The sequence below is a fragment of the Eulemur rufifrons genome, chromosome 10 (assembly GCF_041146395.1).
Source record: "Eulemur rufifrons isolate Redbay chromosome 10, OSU_ERuf_1, whole genome shotgun sequence".
Classification (NCBI taxonomy): domain Eukaryota; kingdom Metazoa; phylum Chordata; class Mammalia; order Primates; family Lemuridae; genus Eulemur; species Eulemur rufifrons.
The window spans coordinates 9,122,171-9,147,135 of NC_090992.1; the positions used below are offsets into that span (position 1 = coordinate 9,122,171).

General features: G+C 39.6%; 1 protein-coding gene across 7 annotated transcripts in view; it reads right to left on the minus strand.

Annotated features, from left to right (window-relative positions):
- The window catches only part of NR3C1 (nuclear receptor subfamily 3 group C member 1), a 90,286-nt gene extending 65,539 nt beyond the window's left edge, over positions 1–24,747 (minus strand). For 2 of the 7 annotated variants that reach the window (XM_069483821.1, XM_069483815.1), the window contains exons 1-2: positions 22,655–23,082; positions 19,083–20,276 (exon numbers count right to left, since the gene is read on the minus strand). In XM_069483821.1, the coding sequence (XP_069339922.1) occupies positions 19,083–20,263 (1,181 nt within the window). In that variant the 5' untranslated portion in view covers positions 20,264–20,276; positions 22,655–23,082. Of the gene's footprint in view, positions 1–19,082; positions 20,277–22,654; positions 23,083–23,429; positions 23,573–23,804; positions 23,907–24,582 lie in introns of those variants that run through there. The other 5 variants (XM_069483816.1, XM_069483817.1, XM_069483819.1 and 2 more) reach the window with 5 other exon arrangements.
- Between the last annotated feature and the right edge of the window lie 218 nt (positions 24,748–24,965).

Below are 24,965 nucleotides of genomic sequence, written 5' to 3' on the forward strand. Positions count from 1 at the left end.
TTTTTTCAGTAGTCTATTTTTGTGGGTTTTGCAAAAAATGTATTGACAGGAAATTAGCACTGAGTGTTTGGGAAAATATCCTTGGATCCCAAGTATATTCGAGGGAACTGATGTTTTACTGATGTTTTCCTTGATTCATGGTTAAAAGTGCTTTTTATGAAGAATGAAATTGGGAAATATTGATCAAAAAAGCAAAGATTAAAATCCATAAAGGCTAGTTTAATTTTTTAAAAAAACTAAGGGCTTCTATGCCAAACATTTTTATTGTCTAACACTAAAATATTTTATTTATCATTAATCAAAAAACTACACCCAAAATTACCTTTTCTTAAAATAATGTGTAATTATTAAACATGGAAGGTAGCTAGGGCACAGAAAAATCAGTGGACTTGCTTGGATTCACACAAACAGGTAATGCCAGAGCTGCTGCGGTCTCAGTTTCCACATCTTTGAGAATACTTACCTGGTACTTCTAAGCGAGGCATTAAAAATGCCAGTTAACATTTCTGACTGTCTGGATTCTGAGCTATCTGGCCCTTTGTATCAGTTAAATTAATCTAGTTTTCCTATATGTGTTTCACCTTTTCTATTCCTACTAGTAGGATGAAGGGATTTAAGTGTTTAGTCTCCACCCAGTATGACAACTGTTTTTAACACAAGGAAAAGAAATTCATGTGATTTTATTTCTAGGGGGCCCTTTTAATTTTTAAAAAGCAGTCAGCTCTCAACTGTTAATGTGGGATGATACTGCTCTTTTTCATATCTTATGTAATACCTAATTTCTAGGAGTGACAATTCCCAAATCTATTGTTAAGGCACCCATTGTGTCTAAGAGGGGCCAGAATTCTTAAAAAAACAAAAACCTAGATTTGGACTGTGTCTAATATTACAGCTCTCACTCCATGAATCACAGGGAGTCCTACACCTCAAGGAGATCTCTGGATTTGAATCTTAACTATGAGTCTCAGCCATTCTTTTCTTAGATGAAAATACCCTAGTGAGTGGTCACTTAATTTTGAGGCCATAATTAGTCAAATATTTCTCTTCCATTCCCTAACACACTTTTGTTTTTAATTCAAAGAAGCCACTGAGTCTTACACCTTGAATGGAGTGTGGGAGACAGGTTTGCAAGAATAAAAGCAATTATTTAAGTACTTAACAGATACCTAGCCCTTTCTTTACAATACATGAAGAACCTGAGGTTCAGGTTAAATCAAACTTTACTGAGTACCTACCAGGAAGATTAAGTAACTCATGCAGGATTGCAGAAATAAGTAATAGAGCTGGAATTTGAACCACAGTCTCGAAATTCCAAGATTTTATCCTTTTGATCACAGTGATTCTGCCTTTGGACCATATGTAGGCAAGTTTCTTGAACAGTTAGAATATCACAAACTGAAGATCAGACTTTCAAATACACGTGTTTCCTGTAACGATTGTAACAAATTGCAAATCCTCCCCATAGTCACACCCCTTTGCAGGGTAATTCTGCTGCTCCTCCACCTTTTTGAAGCTACACTGGCCCAGTGATTCGCTTTGACCAATAGAATGAGGGGGAAATAAAGTTGTTCCAAGCTTAGGTCTTAAGGGTTACGCATGCTTCTGCTGGTTCTTTTGGAACTCTGCTGCTACTGTGTGAAAAAGCTCAGGACAGCCTTCTGGATGATGAGACCTGGCTGTCACCCTTAACTGCTACAGCCAACCAGCCAGCTGACAGCAGATACACTGAATGAGCCCAGCTGAGATCAGTTGAGCCTGGCTGGATCAGCAGAACTGCCCAGCTGACCTGTAGACTCATGAGGAATAATAAATGGTTGTTATTCTAAAGCCACTAAATGTTGGGGTGTTTTGTTATAGGGCAAATACTAACTGATACAACTATCAAACTACTTTGAGCAAGCAGAGAAAATGAAACAAAAGTTTGTTTCTAAAAGATGGGCCCCAACATGGAAAGGCTTGTTGATATTAAGAGAAATGCTCAACAAATCCTTAATTATTTGACTTAAATTTGCAGAGTAAGGCTGAAACGTGTGACCTGATCCATTTAAAAATTTGCAAGGTGCTTCAGTGTAATAAATTTATGAACATGAACAATTATATATTTAAAAATCTACATCAAGAAAATAAAGTTTTTTAAATTGTGGGATTTAATTCATACTGAATCATAGAAAAACTAGTTTTTAAAAAAGTTCTTTAAAGAGGTAGAACCTTAGTATTGTATCATGACTTTCACAGTTTATATTCTCTTTAAGAAGAAGCCAAAGATATATAAAGAGATCAGAAAATAAAAGCAACAAACTTACTTCTAAAAACTCAAGAATTTTTCAAGATATGAGAGGCTTGTTCTTCTTCAGACAGTTATTCTAATGTACCTTAACCCCAAATTCCTAAGAGGTTCAAGTAGTTGATGAGTGACTCTGATAGAGGAAATTGTGTAGGGATATGTGGAGGGTAGAGCTGGGGAAGAGGGCCAGATAGGAAGCACTCATTTTTTGTTTTTTGAGACAGGGGTCTAGCTCTGTTGCCCCAGCTAGAGTGCAGTGATATCATCATAGCTCACTGCAGCCTCAAACTCCTGGGCAATCCTGCTTCAGCCTCCTGAGTAGCTGGGACTACAGGCGCACGCTACCATGCCAGGCTAATTTTTTCTTTCTTCTCTTTTTTTTTTTTTCTTTCTTTTGTAGAGATGGGGTCTGGCTTGCTCTTGCTCAGGCTGGTCTTGAACTTCTGACCTCAAGCAACCCTCCCACGTTGACCTCCCACAGTGCTAGGATTATAGGCTCAAGCTACAGCGCCAGACTGGCCAAAGCACTTGTTTTTTTAACAAAACATCCAACACATACGCATTTTTCAGTTCCTCTTCAAACTTACGGCCAAAACATAAATGTGACAATGGTACCAGAGGTTAAAGTCTTCATTACCTAACTATAATTACTTAGTTTGAAAGTTAAGATCATAATGAAGCCAGTTTGAGAACTATCGGTTAATGAAGAATTATGAATAGGGTGGCATGGCACAATGGACAGAGTTCTAAAGCAGGAATCTTTGGCATCTAGGAGCTAATCTTAAACCACATCACTAAAAATAATAGCCAGCATTTCATGAGTGCTTTATTAGTGCCAAACACTTCCATGCAGTTCACATGCATCATTTCATTGTGCCCATTTTCAAAGTGAGGAAACTGAGGGTTTACAGGGTTATGAATTTGGTCAAGGTCACACAGCTGTTAAACCAGGGAATCTGACTGCAGAGTCCTAATTCTTACCCACAACACAGTACTAATTGTACTTGACCTTAGTTTCCTCATACGAAAAGTGAGGACTGGGTGTAAGACTAGCTGCAGTTGGAATCCTAAGATTCTATGACAATGACAGGAGCATACTCTTCAGTCGTTTGTGTTTTAGGTACATTGATGAGGATTGGCACCTTTCCCTAAAAAGGAATGCCTCCGGGGTATATGTCAACATTAATCACTGTACCTATTCTTTTGTTTCTATATGCAGATACAGAAACGGTGAGGCCAGTCTGGGAAACAGGTCTACTGCCCACCAGCAGTCAGCCTGGGTGGTTCCCCACCTCCCAGCAAAGGGCTGGTGCCTTTGGGCTTTCTCTTCAGTTCCTGGCAGAGTAGGCACTAAGTAAATGCTGAATGAATCAATAAATATTCCACAGCCTCCGCTGGAAAGAGCCTAAAAATTAATAGAATTTTTTTTTAATGTGCCCTACAAATATTTTTAATGTAACATCCTTAGACCATAAGCTCCACAAGGGGAAAGACAACATCGGCCTTATTCACTGCTGTATTCTCTGTATTAATAGCTTGAACTGTACCTCGCATATAGTAATTGCTCAATACGAGTGTTGTTCTTATCGTTGTTATTGGATTCATACAGTTCCAGTTTTTCCTGGTAGTAAAATATATGCGTTAAAGGCAAGGCCATGCTATTTGCCTCCTCTTCCCTGTGGTTCTTTGTTCAAACAGCCAACCTAACTTGAGTACCTTAAGGGCAAAGTACTGTAGTAAAAACATTCCTTGTCATTAAGGAAACTGGATCTACTTCAAGAGATAAATTAGAAATATATAAAGAAAACTATTAATTCAATAAACATTCATTGGGTACGTTCCTACTGTGTGCTAATGACTGAGTCAAGCATAAAGAATTATGTGGTCAGCACCTGCCAGAGGACACCATCAGATGAGGGGAGGGTGCTATGGGCTGGACTAGGTAAGGAAAATGTACAAAATAAGCGGCACTAAACTGGTCTAGAACTTTACACATCCTTAAAAGCAGAGAGGAACCTCAATTCCAGACGGCAACAGTCTCCAGCTGTGTCATCTGGCACACTGGTAAGCTGTGATCAGGTTTTGGATTTGCAGCAAGGAATGTGTTAGTAATAATCATTTATACATTTTTATTGAAAAGTATAAACACTGCCAGTTAAGACTGTGATTTACTGTAATCCTTATGAAAAGTAATTTAGAAATATCTCTTAAAATTTTAAATACACATATCCTTGACTCAGCAGCCCTACTTTGGTGTTAGAAACATTGTTGCCATTTGTAAGCATACACAGAAAAGGGTGTTTCTTCGAGCCTTGTTTGTAGAGGCAAACATCATGAAACCACCTGAGTAGAATATTGTACAACTATTTAAAAGAATGAGATCCACATCTGTTGATCTGGAAGGGTGTTCAGAGGGTGCTTGTTAGATAAGCTGCACAGAAATGGGGAGAAGATGATCCCATTTTTGGGCAGGTACAGTGGCTCATGCCTGTAATCCCAGCACTGTGGGAGGCATAAGGCAGGAGGATCTCCTGAGACTAGGAGTTCAAGACCAGGCTGGGCAACATAGCAAGACCCCGTCTCCACTTATGCCTGTAGTCCAGCTACTTGAGAGGATCTCTTGAGCCCAGGAATTTGAGGTGATAGTGAGCTATGATCATGCCAGAGTACTCCAACCTAGGTGACAGAACAAGATTCTGTCTCTTAAAAAAAAAAAGTGATCTTTATATTTTATAAAAGCAAACAACCCAGAATGCCTCCTATGTATCTATGCCTCATATTCCTGCACTGATTACAGAGAAATGTGGAGGATACAGGGAGACAGACAGGAAGGAAAGAAACAAGGAGGACGGAAGAGGTAATAGTAATAAGTTTATTAACTTTTGGGGGTATAAATTTACTGAAGGGAATGAGCCTATGTTATTTTTGTAAATTCTGAAGAGGCATTTGGAAAAAAAAAAAAAAAGTAATAATAATGAAAGAGCCCATTCACAGACTATCCCTATAATGCTCGCCTGCATTCAGATAAGCTTTCTTGGATAAGACAGACTAGGGTAGAGCTGCATAAAATTGTTTACAACCCAAATCCTCCAAGGGTTCTGGAGAGATCATGGGGCCACTTACCCTGTATCACCTGGGATATGGGTTGTGGCAGAAAGAAGATGGAGAACCACTATGCTATGAGCAACAGAACCACAGACGGTTTTTGATTAGGGGAACATTATTGAAGGCAGTGTTCTAAGAAGATTAATCTGGCGGTAGGCTGCAGAATGGATTAAGAAGGGAGAAGGGAAAACTAGGAAAACAATTAGGAGACTACTGATAAGAATAATAAGAGTTTGAACCAGGGTGTGGCTAGTCTTTTCCTGTTGTGCTGGCTTCTCATGGAAGAGAAACTTAATTCTCTCCTGGCTTCCAGCCTTTGTACTTTACTCCTAACCCAGTATAAAGGTCTTTGGGCCGGGCGCGGTGGCTCACGCCTGTAATCCTAGCACTCTGGGAGGCCGAGGCGGGTGGATTGCTCAAGGTCAGGAGTTCGAGACCAGCCTGAGCGAGACCCCGTCTCTACTAAAAATAGAAAGACATTATATGGACAACTAAAAATCTATATAGAAAAAATTAGCCGGGCATAGTGGCGCATGCCTGTAGTCCCAGCTACTTGGGAGGCTGAGGCAGTAGGATCGCTTAAGCCCAGGAGTCTGAGGTTGCTGTGAGCTAAGCTGACGCCACGGCACTCACTCTAGCCTGGGCAACAAAGTGAGACTCTGTCTCAACAAAAAAAAAAAAAAAAAAAAAAAAAAAAAAAGGTCTTTGTGGTCTCAGAAGTATGTTTCTTCTTATCCGCTTTAATATTTTAATGTAAATCTCAAATTTAGAGCTTCTTTCTTTTTAAATTATAAACTAATCACTAGTTACATTGTTCCATTTAGAATTTCACTAATTGCTCTGGCTTTGATATTTGAGAATTTTTATATGTTTTAACGACTGGCCTCCATAACAAGCACTCATGTATTTATGATATTCTGTTCTCTCTCTTCTACCCTAGTTGACATGACAACACAAATTACTCTCCCCCACCCCATTTTAAGATCATCTCTAATTCTCCAGCTATTCATTCAGTATCTTTTGTGGCTGCTCTCTTTGGATGCCTTCCAGAGCCCTGTCCTTTGGTCCTCCCCTCTTTTTTGCCTGAACACTAGAGCTGTTCATTTTTAAATGACCTCATCCGATTTTCTTGCTTTAGCAAATACCTACTTACCTTGCATTTTCTCTTTTCTGTGACTGTCTTTGCCATACGAGGTTGAACTCTCATGCAATTCTTAGTAGAAGAAATAAACTTATCCTATTAACCTTTTGAATTGCTGCACATACTAAAGACAGAATGAGTCAAACCTATACATAGAATAAAGTCGTATCTTAAAACATAAATAAGCAGAAGACAGATAATTTAGAAATCCAGGCAAAAACAAGACACTTCTCCTCTCGAAGTATTCAGCGATTACATACACACCTATCTGAACCATGGGCAAATAGATTTCTTGTCTGATTTTCTAGGTAAGTCAATACAAATGTACACATTAGACATCTGCTAGAATAATCTCAATTCTTATATAAGTGAAAAACATAAAGAAGAAAGCTCCTTCTACGAAAGGTTCTATTTAGTACAACTTACTATCTTGAGCAAGATTTTAAAAACTAATCAAATAAAACCCTCCAAAACCCTTCATTTCTAAACTTTGGCTACCCTAATTTGTTAAACGGTAAATGTACCAGAGTTGTTCTAAGAAACTGAAAAGAAATCCATGTCTTAGAGCAAAGTTAGAGACTAACAATAATTGAAAATACATTTTTTTATGTATACTTTCTCTTTGTATACCTTAAGCACCTGTCAGCCTTAACACTGATTTCCTCTCTGGGGAAGAAAACAGGGGCTACCATTCCTTTTAGTGATATTCACTATCTGCTGACATTTCCCTTTCTCTGAAAAGAATAGAAGTACAATCCATTTCTACACATCTTCTTGGTTTATATGGGAAGTTTTATTTATTCAGGTATTCCACATGTATTTACTGAGGTCTCACTATGTGTTAGACACATTTTTAGGTGCTAAGATACAGGAGTAATGGCCGGGCGCGGTGACTCACGCCTGTAATCCTAGCACTCTGGGAGGCCGAGGCGGGTGGATCGCTCGAGGTCAGGAGTTCGAGACCAGCCTGAGCAAGAACGAGACCCCGTCTCTACTAAAAATAGAAAGACATTATATGGACAACTAAAAATCTATATAGAAAAAATTAGCCGGGCATAGTGGCGCATGCCTGTAGTCCCAGCTACTCGGGAGGCTGAGGCAGTAGGATCGCTTAAGCCGAGGAGTCTGAGGTTGCTGTGAGCTAAGCTGACGCCACGGCACTCACTCTAGCCTGGGCAACAAAGTGAGACTCTGTCTCAACAACAACAAAAAAAAAAGATACAGGAGTAAGCAAAGCAGATAATATCACTCTTCTCATGGAGCTTACGTAGCAGGTGAGCAGACGAGACACAAATAATTAGATATATGATGTCCAGGGGAAGGGAACTGTGAAGGAAAGATGCTACTACTTCAGGTAGAGCAGTCAGAGATCTCTCTTACACAGCTGACATTCAAGTGGAGATCTAAACAAAGTGAGAGAGTAAACCACTTTGTTCTTTCTGGAGAAAGAACATTCCAGGCAAAAATTGCTGAGATTTGGGCTCACGTACAGGAATATCTAGAAAGAGGACTGCATTTCTCCTGGAGAATAAGGAGATATTCTTAAGTGACTAGAAGGAAAAAAAGCCTTATGCCTAGCGTACGTAAGCTGAGGTTACAGTGAAAGCTGTGCTGTCTCCTTGTCTTGTATCATGTATGTTTGGATGACGGTACGCACATATTACTTTCCTTCAACAGTAACTGAAGTCTCCCGTTGGCTCGTTCCTAACTGCTCAGTCCTCATCTAGTCAACTCATTCTTTCCACCTTTTCCTTCTTTTGTCTCAGACTCCTTGTCACCCCTTTTCTTATTCCACATAGCTCAATCAATTCTTATTTCCCATTCATCCACACACTTTCCTCCATGAAGTTTCTGTGATGCTTTTGCAGGAATGAGCTTGAGATCGTTCAAGCGCACATTTCAAAAAGCAAATTGGCAGGAGGGAGAGATGGGTACAAAGATCACCAGACCGCTCTCTCTTTGAGGTTGGGGTTTTAATCCTCATCTCTGCATGCCCAGTGCCTAGCTTGATAAATGTTTGTTGCTACAAGTACAATTGGAAGGACCTTTGAGATCATCTAGTTAACCTCCCATTCCACTAATCTCAAGAATTCCTTTCCTAGAACATGTCTTTGTAGCTCTTCCACTTGTGAACACAATAATGTAGGCTGCTTATATATTTCCCAGTTTCCATACAGAAACAGGTACAGACATACAAAAATCAAATTTACCCAGTCACTAGAATTGAAATTTAGAATTTTCATGGGGTTTCTAACTTTTCCCTCTGGCTTCCTTATCTACTCTGTTTTCTCTTTGCAGTATATCTGTGGGTACACCCTCAAAGCACTGTGCAGCTCTGTTAAATGACATTATCAATTAAAGGGTCACTCATCCCTAATATACTGAATTAGAAATTACTTCACCTATTTTTCTTTCCTTTCTTTTAAAAATATTTCTTCTTAGATTATATTAAAAATCTCATACCCAAAGACTGCATTAACACCAGCCCATGATACATGTTTAGTGATAAGAAGCATTTGCTACCCAATAGAAAAATCTGCCAGCTAACAGAGCTAGGAGATTCAAGGCTAATAAAACACAGGTAAAAAAAAAAAAAAAAAAAAACCCCAAGTAGGCAATAAAGCACATCAGCCATGCTAGGATGGCTCTTTATCCCCCTTTTTAGCTACTAAAAACTTAGAAATCATCCTTCGGGGAAAAAGAATAAGTATTTAAGAAAACTGTTTTTAGTACAATTCAGAAGAAACCTAAAGTTCTCAAGCAAGCTGTTCTTACAAAGAAATCCTCTCCAAGAATTTCAGCACTAACAGAATGGTTACAAAAGGTATATCCTATTTTTGATACCACTGCATGTATCTTCCTGATTTCAAAGACCAGGATCCATTCTAATCCTTGCATTTTATAAATAATAAACATGACTAAATTTAGAAAATAGTAGTAACAACTAAAATTCACTTAATTTTTTAAAGTACTGTCAGTAACAGCAGAGATTTTTTTTTCTAGGTTATGAGAAATAAAAGTAGAAAATTACTCTCAGTTAAAACTACTTTATGGGCGTAAATAATTTTAGTGTACTTGAGTTATTCTTGCCATAATGATTGTCAGATAGTTTATTCCCTGACACTGAAGAACTGGAATGGGAAATTATTGGAGATTGTTACAGGAATTTACATTACATTTATTTTATATCTGCTATCACCAAATTTCCTTCTAGTCAAACAAGTCAAAGACAAAGGCAGGCCCACCTTACTTAAACATAAAATAAACACTTATGAAAAAAATCAGGCTTAGAGGTGAGAGTAACCTCTATTTTTTTTCTGTACCACGTCAAGAAAAGAGAATATATAAGCTGCTAGCATAAAGTTCCTTTTTTTTTTTTTTTTTTTTTTGAGACAGGGTCTTGCTCTGTTGCCCCATCATAGCTCACTGCAACCTCAAACTCCTGGGCTCAAGTGATCCTCCTGCCTCAGTCTCCACGCCTGGGTAATTCTTCTATTTTTAGTAGAGACAGGGTCTCCACTTTTGCTCAGGATGGTCTCAAACTCCTAAACTCAAACAATCCTCCCACTTAAACCTCCCCAAGTGTTAGGATTACAGGTGTGAGCTGCCGTGTTGGCCTTAAAGTTCTTTAATAACTTAAAACACAAATCAGAACTTAGCCACTGAGCATCACCCATTTGAAAGTAGTCACCCTGGGAGGCCACACACTTATTCCAGGCATATTCAAAACAGAATTATTCATTATCTGTAGAAATACCTATGTGGGTTATTTTATTAACAAATACCCTCAATGAAAACAAAATGTTATAATTTGAGAGAGGACTGAATTTCTAAATATCTGGAAATGTTCAAATCATTTGGAGTCACACAAATAAAGTAAGTGATCAAGCTAAGGAATACATACATTTTCTGATTAAGCAAGAATATTTTAGGTGTTACTACGGTGTAATGAGTCCAATTTTCTTTTATGGTTTACAAGGTGGCTCTGAAGGCAGTTTCAAAAGACGAATAATATCCATAGCCTCCCAAGGTGGAGGCTTAGAAATACAAAATCCATTTTGGGCTTTCTGGGTTTTTTTTTTTTTTTTTTAATCAATCTATTTAGTCCTTAATAAACCCAGCTGGATTCTAGATGACTAATTTCATGAAATGTTCTAATTAACATTTTTAAAGTTTCTGCCTAAGAAACCTGCCTACAAATTTACGATTTGTATTGGTAATGTTTACCAACTTAAACTGCTATTTATTACTTCTATACTTGACTCTGTTATATATAAAAAAGAGATTTATAACTTTGTTTTAATCCATCAAATTTGTTTTACTGAAGTTTTTTTCAAACACTTGATTAATAAAGAAAAAAGTTATCAATAGTAAATGCAGTTAAGTTTAATAATCCTCCCAAATTTATACACTTAGGATAAATTTTGGTATTCAATATACTCAAAAGCTCTTTTTCATACAGCTTCACTAAATATAATAAATGTGAAAAAAAAGTAAAGCTGATAATTTCATTCTCTTTTCAGGCAAATTAAAGTCTCTCAATGACAAAGAATCTCTGTGTACTTGATTTTATAAGAATACCACACCATAAAAAATAGTAGAAAGGGGATATCCTAGCATTTACTAATAAAAAGATAACAAAGTTGAAGTGATCAAGTATGGCTGGTAAATTAGATGGCATTATCTGAGATGTAACAAAATCCAGCATAAAGCTTTGTTGAAGGAGCTCCGAAAAAACTAAAACTGAAAAAAAAATCAACGTAAAGATAATTATCTTGGCACTTAAAGGCTTTAAATATAGTCTCAGTCCTTACGTAACTGAGATCCATGGCCCTTCAGGGATTGCATATAGGAGGCACTAAGAAATTCTTAGTGCTTGATAATAGGAAATACCTACACCACAGTCACAGATGTCACAGCATACTTAGCCAATGAGGGTCATGCTGGTTTGAGCTGAGTGTGCTTGGCAGACTTTTAGAAATTCCACCTTGCATTTTTATAATGCTTTTTAATTTTCAAAGTAAACACACATGCACAAATCCTGTCAGGCAAAAATGCTCTCACTTTTTTATAGAAGTGGAAACTGACAAAAGGCAACTAGTACACACATATAAACAAAAGAACAGAGGCTCGATCCTATTTCTCCTGTATATAGCATTTAAAGATTCAGTGTTGACAAATAAAAATTATTAAAGATCCTTGAGGAATTTCTAACACCCAATATTAAATACTTCCCTTCAGATCAGTATTAAGGTTTCCTGGCTATTCTTTTCTCTTTTGTTCTTTAAATGCCTCAAGTTTTCCTACCTGTAAAATTAAGGTAAATAACAGCTGCCTTTTGTCCGACATGGATATCGACAGAATCAGAAACTTAATATAGAAACTAGAATAAAAACTTCCATAGGATTAAGAGATTTAAACGAGATGAATGCATGCAAAGTGCTTAGCATAGTGCTGCCACATAATTAGTGCTCAATCATTAGTGGGCAAAAAATATTCACAAAATTTACAGGGAAGAATATAGACACTGTATATTTTATTATAAAAATCTAAAATGTGTCAAAGTAACTTTTTTAAAACATCTGACTAGTCTGCATTATAGCAATCAACTATTTGTTTCATACCTCTAGAGGAGAGCTAGATGATAGAGAAGCCTGCTGGGAAGCTTAGATGATGGAGAATTGGAATATTCAATCGGCTACATCACTAATTAATTCTGCAATCTTTCTCTAAACACCTTCTATGGGTCTCAATTTCTCATCTTGAAGTAGATGAACTCTCAAGTCCTTTTATGCTCTAATCTAAAATCATTGTACCTAACACATAAAGCAACCTCTGAGAGTCTCACCTCTCAGGCTCTAACAACAGCAATAGTTACATTTTCTTTTTTTATGTGCCACCAACTACGTTATTTTAAATCCTTGCAAAAATACCAAATCTGGGCTCATACTTGTCTTCTTTTGATAATGTACAAGGAATATATCAAAGAACCAACTTTAATATACCATTCTCTACCCCAATTACTTCCCTTATCAAATTGATAGGTTGAGGATTGCAGAATTTTAGAAACATACACACACACACACATACACACACACACAGAAAGACTGGTGCTTTCAGAACAATTCAGACATAGACGCAAAGAAAATATTTTTTACTCCAAAATACCTAATTATCCAAGGTTATAGATTATCTTCCCTCAGCATTAGAGTTCAGGTCTTGGATTTTTAGTTTACTGTTTTTCTAGTATGAATAATACTGTTGAAAAATACATCAAATTGTTTGGAAGGGATCTGAGGGTAAAAAAAGAAAAGGCACCAAATCTCACAATTTAAATCATCTTAAAATTAAGGAAGCCCCAACAATTATAAAACAAAACATTAAAACAACCACAACAACATAAAGTAAAACAGTGTCCATAACAAACTGGTAGAGCTTTAATGTTCAACATGTGACGATCATAAGGTCACAAGTCATAGCACTGCTCCAACCATCATGAAATAATAAATCATGTACTAAATTGTATGTCATTTCACAATAGATTTCAAAATTTGGCTATCAAATATACTTTCATAATAGCCAGGGCTAAATATTATTATGGACAATTATGAAATCAACTAGAATAAAGGCTAATTTTATTATAAAAAGAAATAAGTTAACACTTATTACAACAAACCATATGTCTTCAACACTGCATAGTTAAGTTGAACTCTCAAGTTATTAGTTACAAAAATAAAAATTCGAGGTATAACGATGTATAAAACATCTACAACTATTGTATCATTAAACCTTTTTCTCCCCTTGTATGTTTTTGGTGCCATATGGCATGAATGAAAAAAACAAATAAGAGGTACTTTCACTAAACTTGCATTATAGACACTATTAATGTTGTTGAAACATACTAAAAAGAAAAAAATATTTTAAAGCACTCAATATTAATACTTGGGTTATTCTGAAAGAAGTATGTTTAAGCATGCAACTCTATCAGGATAAGTCATTAATATTTAAATTGGCCCAAAGATAAAATTAGGGGATGACACATTTTCATTCAAAATAATTGGATTTAAGGACTACATTGCAGTATAGTTTAAATGACTATTGAGCACTTGCAGAACCCCAAAATTTACTCTGCATATGTACCATTAATTAAGAATTTAATTTCCTTAATATTCCAGCAGAAAAATACATAACCCACGGAAACACATTACCAAAGCAAAGGGTTGTTCACCATAGTTGAAAATGTATGTAAAAGTGCACTATGAAATATGAAATGGTGATATCAACATAAGACATCATTACTTCAACTGCATTCAAGTCATTAGATTTCCATTAATTAAATAGCAATTCATATTTGTTAAGTTCATAAGTTCATATTCATGTTAAGTTCAAATCAAGTTTATGTTTGTCCCATTTTTAAATAATCATTTTTATAAAATATAATTTTAAATAAAAATGGGACAAACATGAACTTCATCTTAGCTGAAATAATCTAAAAGTAAAATGTGCATTACATCCTTTTTTGGTAATAAAACATAGCAAGAGACAACATAACTCCATAAACAATTAGGATTATATCGCCACAATCAGTTTTAGATTTCTACCTCAAATGAAAGAAACTAAATTGTAAACATAGCCCTAAATCGCTCTTCTTAAACCTCTGAATTCATGACAATTGATCCAAACTGTTGGTTTTTAGAAATCTCTTGATATTTCTAAAACTTACCTCCACTATTCCACACCTCTGTTGCTCCTCTTTCTTCCCTCTCTCCCCGATTAATTCATAGACTACCACTGAAAATCCTCTATTTAGAGACATTTGAGATGGTTTTGAAGAATAAAGAAAGCAATGGGTTGAAATTAGGTGTTTGGGGGTTACGACCACTGTCAACAACTAATTTCGAACAGCTATAAAATTGTATTTTTCTTAATGTGTAAAAATTTTTTAAAAATCATCATCCCAAGTCACACTGTAATCCAGTTTAGCATGGAAGTGATCACACAGCATTCAAAGGGAAGAGAGCACTCAATGAATCTTTTCTTTTTTAAAATGGGAGCTCTCTATGGGAATATTTTCATTTACTTGAAAAATACAAAACCCAAGTAGAATACGCCAGAAGAAAATGAGAGCAGTTAGTTGGCTTTCTGAAGCTACAGAAATAAGGAGGGCTCGGGCTTTTAAACCCCTTCTGTAAAGGTCAATAAGTAACTGATGTTTTTTTTCAGTTCTAGCTTAATTCAACAAAATATTTCTTGAAAGCTCTTTATGCAACAGGATTCACCAATATATATTTTCCATGACTCAGAAATAATGGAAGCAAGTGCCCATTAATTTAGCAAATACCTGTAAATACTACCTTACACAATTACTCTTCATGAAACTGTTACCAGGATGTCCTCAGAAGGATAAACGTTTTATTTGGCACAAACCTATTTTGCCTATTTAATTTATTCACATAAATGTGGTACATAATGAGAACTCACTGCTAATTAAAATTAGGTGTAATCCTTAAAGTAAAAATATGTTTTAATACCTATACCGCAGACCTATTCTAAACTTAATGTAAATTAGGATTTCCTAACATAACTAGGCTATTTCAATCATCTGCAGGCCAGAGTAGATTAAGACTTATATAACTAACCAATTAATGCAGATGCTCTGTCTTCCACATTAGGCACAAACTAAAATAAACCCTTTGGATCCAATCTCTTCTTTACTAGCATCTCAAAAGGTCCCTAAAGTGATCTCTACCCACATACTAATTTCACTATTAATACAATTTGCATTTAACCTATATTTTATGCAAGGTGTATTTCAGAAAAAGTCTTTCATAAAATGTATAAGCATTCAGTAATATATTGAAAGTGGTCAAACTAAAATATCTAAAACACAGACAAAACCAAAACAGCATTATGAATATAAATTGTTACCAATTATAAAAATATAAGGGGAATAGGCAAACAAACATCATAAGGTGATTTCAATAAAATCTGACCACATGCTAGTCACACATTTCTGTATTAGTCATTTCACACTAAATTGACACACCTGAATACACAGTATGTTTTAAAAGTTTCTTTTACTAATCTGTAACAAGGTATAGATATTTAAAGAGAGTTTTATCATAAAGCTAAAAATAAGTAAATAAACATATGCCCCAAAGAAAATCTCCTTTAACATTCAAAAATCAGTTGTGTGAATGAAAATCAGAAATATTAAGCTTAAAAGACATTGAAACATCCACTGTCGGAACCTTTGGAAGGAAAGGAAAAAGAAAAGGTAGGAAGTAAAGAAAGTATCCATTAAAAAGGGGGAAGGGTAAATCATCATCGTCAAAACAAAATCTCTTATGTTTCCTTTTTCTGAGGAAACGTTCAACATGATGTTAGTAAAAAAAATAAGAAAGGGACAGAATTTGCCTCACTCACCCTGTGTTTGTGTAGGTCTTCAATTTCATTACTTTATAAAATCAGACACAGATGTGATTAATGAAAGACGTTAAAACCTACATAAATTTTAGTAGCTTCATTAAGTGCCAATCATCAGACCCCTAGACTCCACTTAAGACTGAATTTACAAGTTCAATTTCATCCTGCATCACTTTCTCTCCAGTAATCCCACGCTGCAGGAGACAGACAACTTTCTAACACTAAAATTGCAACACAATCTCAATAAAAGTTCTAATTCCACCTAAAACCAGTTCCTTTTCTCTACTTTTCAGCAGTTTCACCATTAATGCCGAAGTAAAATCAATGTTGAAGATCAAATTATGCAGAAATATGCCTTCATAATATTGTAAGTTTATGCTAAACTTACTGAATTTCAGTATTTAAAAAAGCATAAAAGTTAGAATGGCTAGTTCATTTTACTTCTTTAAGTAAGGTTTCTCTTGTTTTACTATCAATGAACTTAAACCCTAAAAAGAAAATACTTTACTGTGCTCAATCATGATATTCACAATTTTACAATTTAATGTGATAACTCGAGGTTGTGGTGCATTGACACATCTAAAGGAAATGCCTCCCCCCCATACCAGGAGAATGGGGTGGTTTTTTTTTTTTAAAAAACATTCTGATAAACAGCAATTCTAAGTTGCATTTTAAAAAGTCAAATTACAATTAATGCTGTTTTTTAATTTAAAAGGAATTCAACTCAAGTTATTAGTGGCATTGAATATTTTTGTATCTAAAGTCATAAAGTCAGTATTCAATCAAGTTGTGGTCTCAACGTGTTAGTTTATTTGCTGATCACTCAGGGTCATTGATCATAGCTTCTATTTGGCTAGAGTCAGATAACATATAGAGAAGAGAAAGCAACCAGTTGTAGTTATATCAAGGCTGTTGTTTGGAAACAATAGACTAATTCAATATTGGTTTAAAAAGAAACATTGTTTCAATTTATTTGGATGAAGCTTTGTTCTGGATAATCATAGTTCCGAGTGCTAAGTTAATGGCTTAGGTATAAAATTTTCAAACATTAACAAATGATCCTATGTAAGATATAACACCTTTTCATTAGTACAGAGACTACTGATTATAATTCCAAATCATACATTGGCATAAAAATAATAATTTCATTGGATATTAAAGAACTTATAAAGAGCCACGTCATCGCCTCACCTACCTCCATAAGGTTGCTATGAGGCTCAAACTAAAAATATGTGAAGACACATCATGTAATACAGTACTACAAAGTTAAAATATTAAAGTGATCTTTAATGATTTAAGGGTAACTATGATCATCTATGACATACTCCATATATCCCAGATTTTACAGGGCTTAATGAAAGTTCATAGTGAATGGAAAATAAGTTTTGTTCCATGCCATTTTTTTTATAGTAAGGAAAATGAAAACAATACCATGATGACTATCAGGACAAAGTACATTAATAATCCCCAAGAGTTTCCTAAAATGTATTATCTTTCTTTGTACAATTACACGTTTTATAAATCAGTTTAATAGTTTCCTACAGATAGCTTAATCAAATCAACTGTACTTAACTCTTTTAAGAAAACCAAGCACATGAATGCCATTGCCAAAAATTTGAGACTGAAAAATTTAAAACACAATCTGTCTTTTAATATCGAAAACATAACAGCTTATGCAATAAGAAACATCCCAAGTCTCCTTACTGAAAGCATTTTTAACCCTTCAGTTCAGAAAGACAATAATAAAATGTTGTGTTCTTCTAAATAAAGATAATTATTATTTAAATAATAGATTAGTAGGAAGTTTGCATTGAGACACATAATAACCAAGTTGTTTTTTCTTTTGATAGCAACTAAGCCTTTTAGAAGGATAGAACATAGCCTAAATCAGCATCTAAATTTTTTCCCTAATAAGAAAAGCTTCCTATGTAAACAGGAAAGAAAAGAAACACCTCAGTATCGAGATACCTTTCATAGGAGAAAGTATTTTAAAGAGAATTAAATCTCAATGACTAGTTAATGGGAATGACGAATATCACTAACATTTAAGAAAAAACTTGAAATGGTTACATACAAATAAATCACTATGTGATTTTTTTTTCCTCAAAAAAAAAAAAAAAAAAAACCACACTGATTAATCTCCTGTCATTCACTACAATCCACATTTTTATATTTTCCTTCACACCTAAAAAGGACATATAGTCTAGCACTTTTCTGAATTGGCGATGGGGTATAGGGTAGAGTACTTAACCTCTACCAACATAAATTTAGAATTTTTTTCTGATAATTCCATTTTAACAGAACTTTATGAGATCAGACAGAAATATCAGTATACTTATAAACAACTGAGTAAAAATTAGAGAGAAACCAAATAACTGAGAATTGAATCTTAACAATTTTGGCCATCAGTTATCTACTTTAGAACTTGCAGGAGCATTTGAAAGTAAAATTTTGTTTTGCACCATGTTGCCACTAATTCCTTTCTTAAAGACAATGATCAGCAGACACAACTTGTTTACCTTAGGTTAGGAACCCTGTGAGCAAAACCTATGTTTAATACTATGGTCCGGTACACTGTTTACTGCATTGCTTTAGCAATCTCAAAACTCAAACTCTTCAACAGAAGGTTCAGTTTGAAGAATAGGGCTCATTGTTAGTACTTCTAATTTTTAACCCTTTAATCTCAAGCTAACACTTCACAGATGTACACGTACGGCAGCACAACTTTTGATTATGTAATTAAGGTTTTTTTTTATTATAATGTAGAAGCATATTCTAAAACAACTAAAGGAATATACACAAAAATATATCATCAGATGTTATACTCCCTTGAATTTATATAATTTTTACTTAAGATATGTTAGTGAGCAATACTATTTTAAAGCTTTTAAATGAAATCTTCACCACTGGCCAATGAGATACTGAATACCACTAATTATGGGGAAAACTTCAAGTGGTTACATACAGATAAATTACTTAGGTTGTCTACAATGCCCACTTTCAAAAACCACTTATTCATATGAAAAAACACATGAATCTTTGGAGAACACATGCAAATAAATGTTTAAATCTATTAACCCATCTTAGATGTACCATTCTTAAGAAATAGAAAGGCATTAATCTTACCTTGAATAGCCATTAGAAAAAACCGATCGACCAGGGAAGTTCAGAGTCCCCATGGAAGTCAGGTTGTCATCTCCAGATCCTTGGCACCTATTCCAATTTTCTGAACCAACAGGAATTGGTGGAATGACATTAAAAATAGGCTTCTGATCCTGCTGTTGAGAAAGGGATGCTGTATTCATGTCATAATGGTACATCTGTCCTCCAGAGGTACTCACACCGTGAACAGAAATGGCAGACATTTTACCGATGTTTGCTCCAGAGAAGTTGGCCTGACAGTAAACTGGGCCTAGTTTCTCTTGCTTAATTACCCCAGGGGTGCAGAGTTCGATGAAATCTTCTTTTTCTGTTTTCACTTGGGGCAGTGGTACACTGTTGGGACTTGATAAGATCAGATCTCCATTATCCTTAATTTTAGGTTTAGTGTCCGGTAAAATGAGAGGCTTACAGTCCTCACTCGAGTTTCCTTCCAAAAGGAATGGATCATCCTCTCCTTCTAAAGGAGAAAGCAAACAGTTTTCATCCATTAACAGTTCGGATCTCCATGGACTCTCACTCGTCTCTTTACCTGGGGAACCAGAGCAAAACTCCAAATCCTGCAAAATGTCCAAGGTGCTTTGGTCTGTGGTATATAACTTCACATTGCCACCACTGGTACCAGTCTGGCCCTTCAAATTCTGCTGTTCTGAAGATGAATCAGAGAGAGTTTTTGGAAACTCCTTCTCTGTGGGGGCAGCAGAAGCAGCAGCAGATGCTGCACTCTTAGAGTTTTCTGGAACACTGGTCGACCTATTGAGGTTTGCGATGCTTTCTTCCAGAAGCCGAAAATCTGTTTCCCCAGAGGAAAGGCTGATTTGGCCCTGCTGTGGGAATCCCAGCTCATTTCCCATCACTTTTGTTTCTGGCTCTCCCATATACAGTCCCATTGAGAGTGAAACTGCTTTGGACAAATCTGGCTGCTGCACATTGCTTACTGAGCCTTTTGGAAAATCAACCAAAAGTCTTTGCTGCTTGGAGTCAGACTGAGAAGCAACAGCCAGTGAGGGTGAAGATGCAGAAACCTTCACCGTAGCTCCTCCCCTTAGGGCTTTATAGATATCCATCACATTTCCCCTCTCCTGACTAAGCACACTGCTGGGGATGTCTTCTCTACTGGGAGGAGTTAATGATTCTTTGGAGTCCATAAGTTAATATCTGCTACAAAAAAAAAAGAGGGGGGGAAAAAACATAATAAGCTCTAAAGTCACATTATCTCTGTGATCCGATTAGTAAGAGACAGCCTGTTAAATGAACCTTTTAGTTAACTCCGAATCAAATTCTTTGTTATCAGAAGAGTAGTTTCTATCCTCCAGAATAAAAAGCCATGTGCCCTGCTCCCATTCAGTGTGCCACATTTAAAAGTACAATGCAGTCCATTTGCACAGCTGAGGACAAAATCGTTCCCAACTAAGCATGGCTATTCATCCTGCCACTCACTGAACGTGCAGCTTTGTTAATCACAGACATTATAATTCATTACATCTGATTATTCTGAAGGTTCAAGTTGATGTCAAAGTATTTAATTTTTAAAAAAGTGTGACCATTAAAATTCCTACCTCTTTTCAATTGAGGCTGTTTGCTTTTCTAAGAACCGATACATTTAACATTTGGTAAATACTATACCAGAATTTTCAGTTCCCAGTTATTCCCAAATTCCCCTCCTACCAGCTAGTCACACATCCAACCCTTTAAAGTACAACCTACTGTTGAACCACGCACATTTTATTTGAAAAATAAACAATGCTGATCTGCTTATTTTCTAATAGGCTGGGGAAAGGCTCTTATTTTAACCTGTATTTCTGACTTGGATATGCCTAATAGTGCCTACCTCCAAATTTTGGATATATGATACATTGTACACAGGATAACCAAAATTTAGATTTAAAAAAGTAGAATAGAATATGTAGTAAATTCTCATTACAATTTTAGCTTATTTAAATATACCTTAAATATCGCTGTCTGATCCTTATAACTCACAGTAACATCTAGATTAAGCTGCATTTATTTAAATTGCTTGAGACCCTTAATATAAAATACTATTGTATACTTGTAAGTTAAAATCTTTTTTTTCCAAATACCTCAGTACTGAAAGAGAAAAACCCAGAACTGTAAAATCACATTCACATAAATCAAAATAAAACAGTATCCAGTAAAATGCTCAGAATAATTTTCTCTGCATTCTAAACCTTCACCTATCCCAATTCTGAGCCTATTCTCAAGAGGATTAGGTTGCCAGTATATTGTTAATAATCGGGATGTTTTAAGAGAAGGGCAAAGATTTTGATAAGCAGATTTGGGACATGATAGTCAAATCCCAATCAATAAAAGGAAACTTTTCCTATACTATGACGCTAAGAAACATAAACGTCAAGGGTCACTGAAACGGGAAAATAATGAAGGTGGGAAGAGGGGTGGGGATCTGTCACTACCAATCTCGAGGGTAAACTGCTTGTCTACCCACTCTCCGGCCGTGTTTATCTGATAGCGATCTCTAAACACAAGGTATCAAATGGAGACTAATGAATTTCCACGCCGTTTTTTTGACAGCTGCCTTCAAACCCGAAACCAAAACAATACTTCCTAAAACGAAACGCTCCCTCAAGCTACATTATCCAATTATCCCCCCCGCGTAGCAAATAACCCTGCCATACTAAGGGGCCCCAATGAACCATACCAAGGGGTCTTAACTAGTATCACAGGGCTGCAATTATCAACTCTGCAACCCCAAACATCAAACTAGCACTTGTTAAAAATCGCAGCAGAAAACTATTACGGTCAGGGAGGGTCTTTTTCTAAAAGGGGCCACGTAGAAGCGTCAGGCTCAAAATGATGTCAAACGCCAAAGAACAAGCCCTTGGGGGTTGCTGGGGGCGGGAGGGGGGTGGAAGAAAAAAAAGTGCGAGGTTAGGAGAGAAATGTGTCCAGACCTGTTGAGTTCTCCCTCCGACACGCCCACTTCTACCAGATAACGCCAGCCCGGCCGAAGTCTCCGAGTCGCGGACTGTCAGCCCCTGCGTGTGCGCTCTCTCTCTCGCCCGCACGCCCCGCACGCCCGCCGCAAATGAGGCGCGCGGGAGCCTCGACAGCAGCCCTGACCGCGCTCGGGCGCGCTAGGGCGGAGTGGAAATATTTGGGCGAGTAGAATTCAGACGCGGCTCAGCGTTCACCATAAAAATGGGTGTCGGGACGGCCCCCTTGGAGGGAAGAGAAAGGGGGACTTGGGGGGAAAAAACAGACCAGGGTTCCCGCCAGGGAACGAGAGGCTTGAAAGCCCCGGCAGCAAGACAAGGCTCCCCCGGCAGTCCGAGCTCAGGTTCCTACCCCTCGGCTCGGCCGGGCGGCAGAGGGAGAGGAAGAGGCCAGCGCTGTCACCCGCGCGCTGCCCTTTCGTCACCATCACCCGGCCCTCGCCAGCCCCCAACCCCCACTCCCCGAGGCTAATAAAAGTTTGCCCGCTCCCACGGCGGCCCCCGACTCGGCCTCCGGTACCCGCGGCACCTCGGCGAAGCGAGCCCCCGCCCCTGCCCGCCCCTTACCTCTGGCAGCGGCGCCGCTCACCCGCGACCGTCCGCAGCTCCCACCGCAGCCGAGATAAACAACTTAGCGTGTGAAAGCAGGAGGAGCGGGAGGGAAATATTTTTTTCTAAAAAAAGGAAGTAAACAGCCGCCCCCTTCTCCATGGGGGGAGGGGAGAGCCCCTATTTAATTAAGTCTCCCATTTCCCAAGTGACAAGCCAGCCCTCCGCCCCGCTCCGTGCTCATCTCCGCCGGTCCGGGCTCCCGGGCGCGCGGTCCCTGTCCCGGCGCCCCGCTGCTTCGGCCGCTCCGGCTGCCGCGTCTCCTTCCACCCACTGAATCCGTCCCCGACGGGCGGGCGGTGACTCGACTCGGGCTCCAGTCACAGACACGAGCTCGCAAAATGGAGGAGGCGGCGGCGGAGGGGAGGGAGCACTGACACGGGAAAGGGCCGCCCGGCCTGAGCGAGCGAGCGGGACCGAGCGGGGGGCGGGTGGAGGCGGCGCCACGGCGCGCACACACTCGCACACACGCGCTCCCACTCCACCCCCGGCCGCTCCCCGCCCGAGGGGCCCCGCAGCGGCCGCGGGGAACGGTGCAACCTGTTGGCGACGCTTGGCAACTGCAAGGGCGCCCGCAGCCCCCGCCCTCACGCCCTCCGCGCGGGCCCGCCACCCGGGTCCCGACGGCGCCTGCACGCCCGCGGCCCTAGGCATAGCCGCCCGCACGGCGCGCGGGGTTTCTCCTCGGCCCCCACCCCAGGAAAAAGAAAGTGAGGCGGAGGCGGGGGCCGACCTGGTCTCTTTGGGGCGGTTTGGAGAGGGAAACCGAGTTTCTCTAGTTTCTCTTCTGGCAGCCTCCTTCCCGCCCCCGCCCAGCTCCGCAGCTCCGGTCCCACTTTGGAGCTCGCCTTCTCCCTCGGCGGCAGGCTCCGGGTGACAGCGGGCGGGTAGGAGAGCGGGGGCGCGGCCCGCAGCAGAGCTGCGGGGTGGTCCGCGCCGCCGCCCCGAGGCCGAGTTGCGCGAAGTGTGTCACTTCGAAAGGGGCTACAGGGTTGCACGGAAACGGTGCCGCAGCGTCTCGGCAGCGCTCGGGGCTGGTCGGCCAGACACGCCCTCTGGGGAGGTTTAAAGGAGGGGAGGGGAGAGGAGGGGGTCAGCGCATACATACTCTGGGCCCGGGGGGAGTCGCGTGCTGGCAGGCCCCCCACCCCCGCATCGTCTGGGCTGCCCCGTCTGCAGCTGCCGCCGTCGCGCTCTTGAACCGGGAGAGAAGTTGCAAAGCAGAACCCACCCTCCCCCGCGCCCCGACCGTCCCCCACCCTCTTCCCCGAGTCTGCGAGGCGGCGGCGGCGGCGGCAGGAGGCGCCGCCTGCCAAGTTCAACCCCCACCCCTCCTTCACTCCCTCCCAGCGCGCTCACACTCGAAGGAAGTTGCACGCCAAATGCAAAACCTCCGGCGAGCTGGATTTCTTTGCACTTCTTTTATTATGATTAAGAAAGCAGAGGGTGGCAGGCCTAAAAACAAGTTGCAAGGGAAATAGTAAGTTGCTGGCGAAGTGTGTCCTCCCCCAGTACCAAACCCCTGACCTCTCCTTCCACCCCCTCCGGGGCCCGCGTCCAAGTTCCCGGTGAGGCCCCTCCCCCGAATCTTGACATTTGCTTCCCGGGACTCAAAGCGTCGCTCACCCTATCGCGTTCGTCGGACCCCTGCCCCCCCCCCCCAAAAAACAAAACGCACGCAGCTGTAAAATGTCAGCGTTAAACTCCCTCCAGCTGTTTCTGTTTCGCGCCTCCCCCTCAGTCCGAGGGAAACACGTGGCCTGTCCCCAAAGAGAGGAGAGGGGAGTGGGGCGACGGGTGACCGCGCGGGATGCCCCTGTCCCAGCCCCCTTCCCCAGCTTGCCGCGTCCGGAAGGCTTGGGCGATCCCGGGACCGAGCCTCCTACCTTGTGTGGCACATATTATGATTTTTGTGACTCGGGGAAAGGTTGTGCCGTGCTGCTTTAGGGTTTGGGGAGGTAACTTTTGCGCCCCCACAGGTGACAGCGCTAGGCAGCTCCTGACAGAGGCTGGGGCTGCTGCTGCTGCTCCACCTCGTCCCTGCCCCGGGGCTCGGCGGCAGCCACTCTCTCTCCTCCCGCCGCGCTCCGACTCTGACGGTGGCCGCCTCCGCTCTGACATCTTGAAGGCGATTGGGGAAGCGCGTGCCGGAAGCCGCCCGCCGCCATCTTGGTAGAGGAGGGTGACTCCAGCCCAGCCCCGCGGCCACCATCTTGGATAAGGTTCTCGATCGCGGGGTATCCTGAATTGCCCCTCCTCGGGTCTGAAT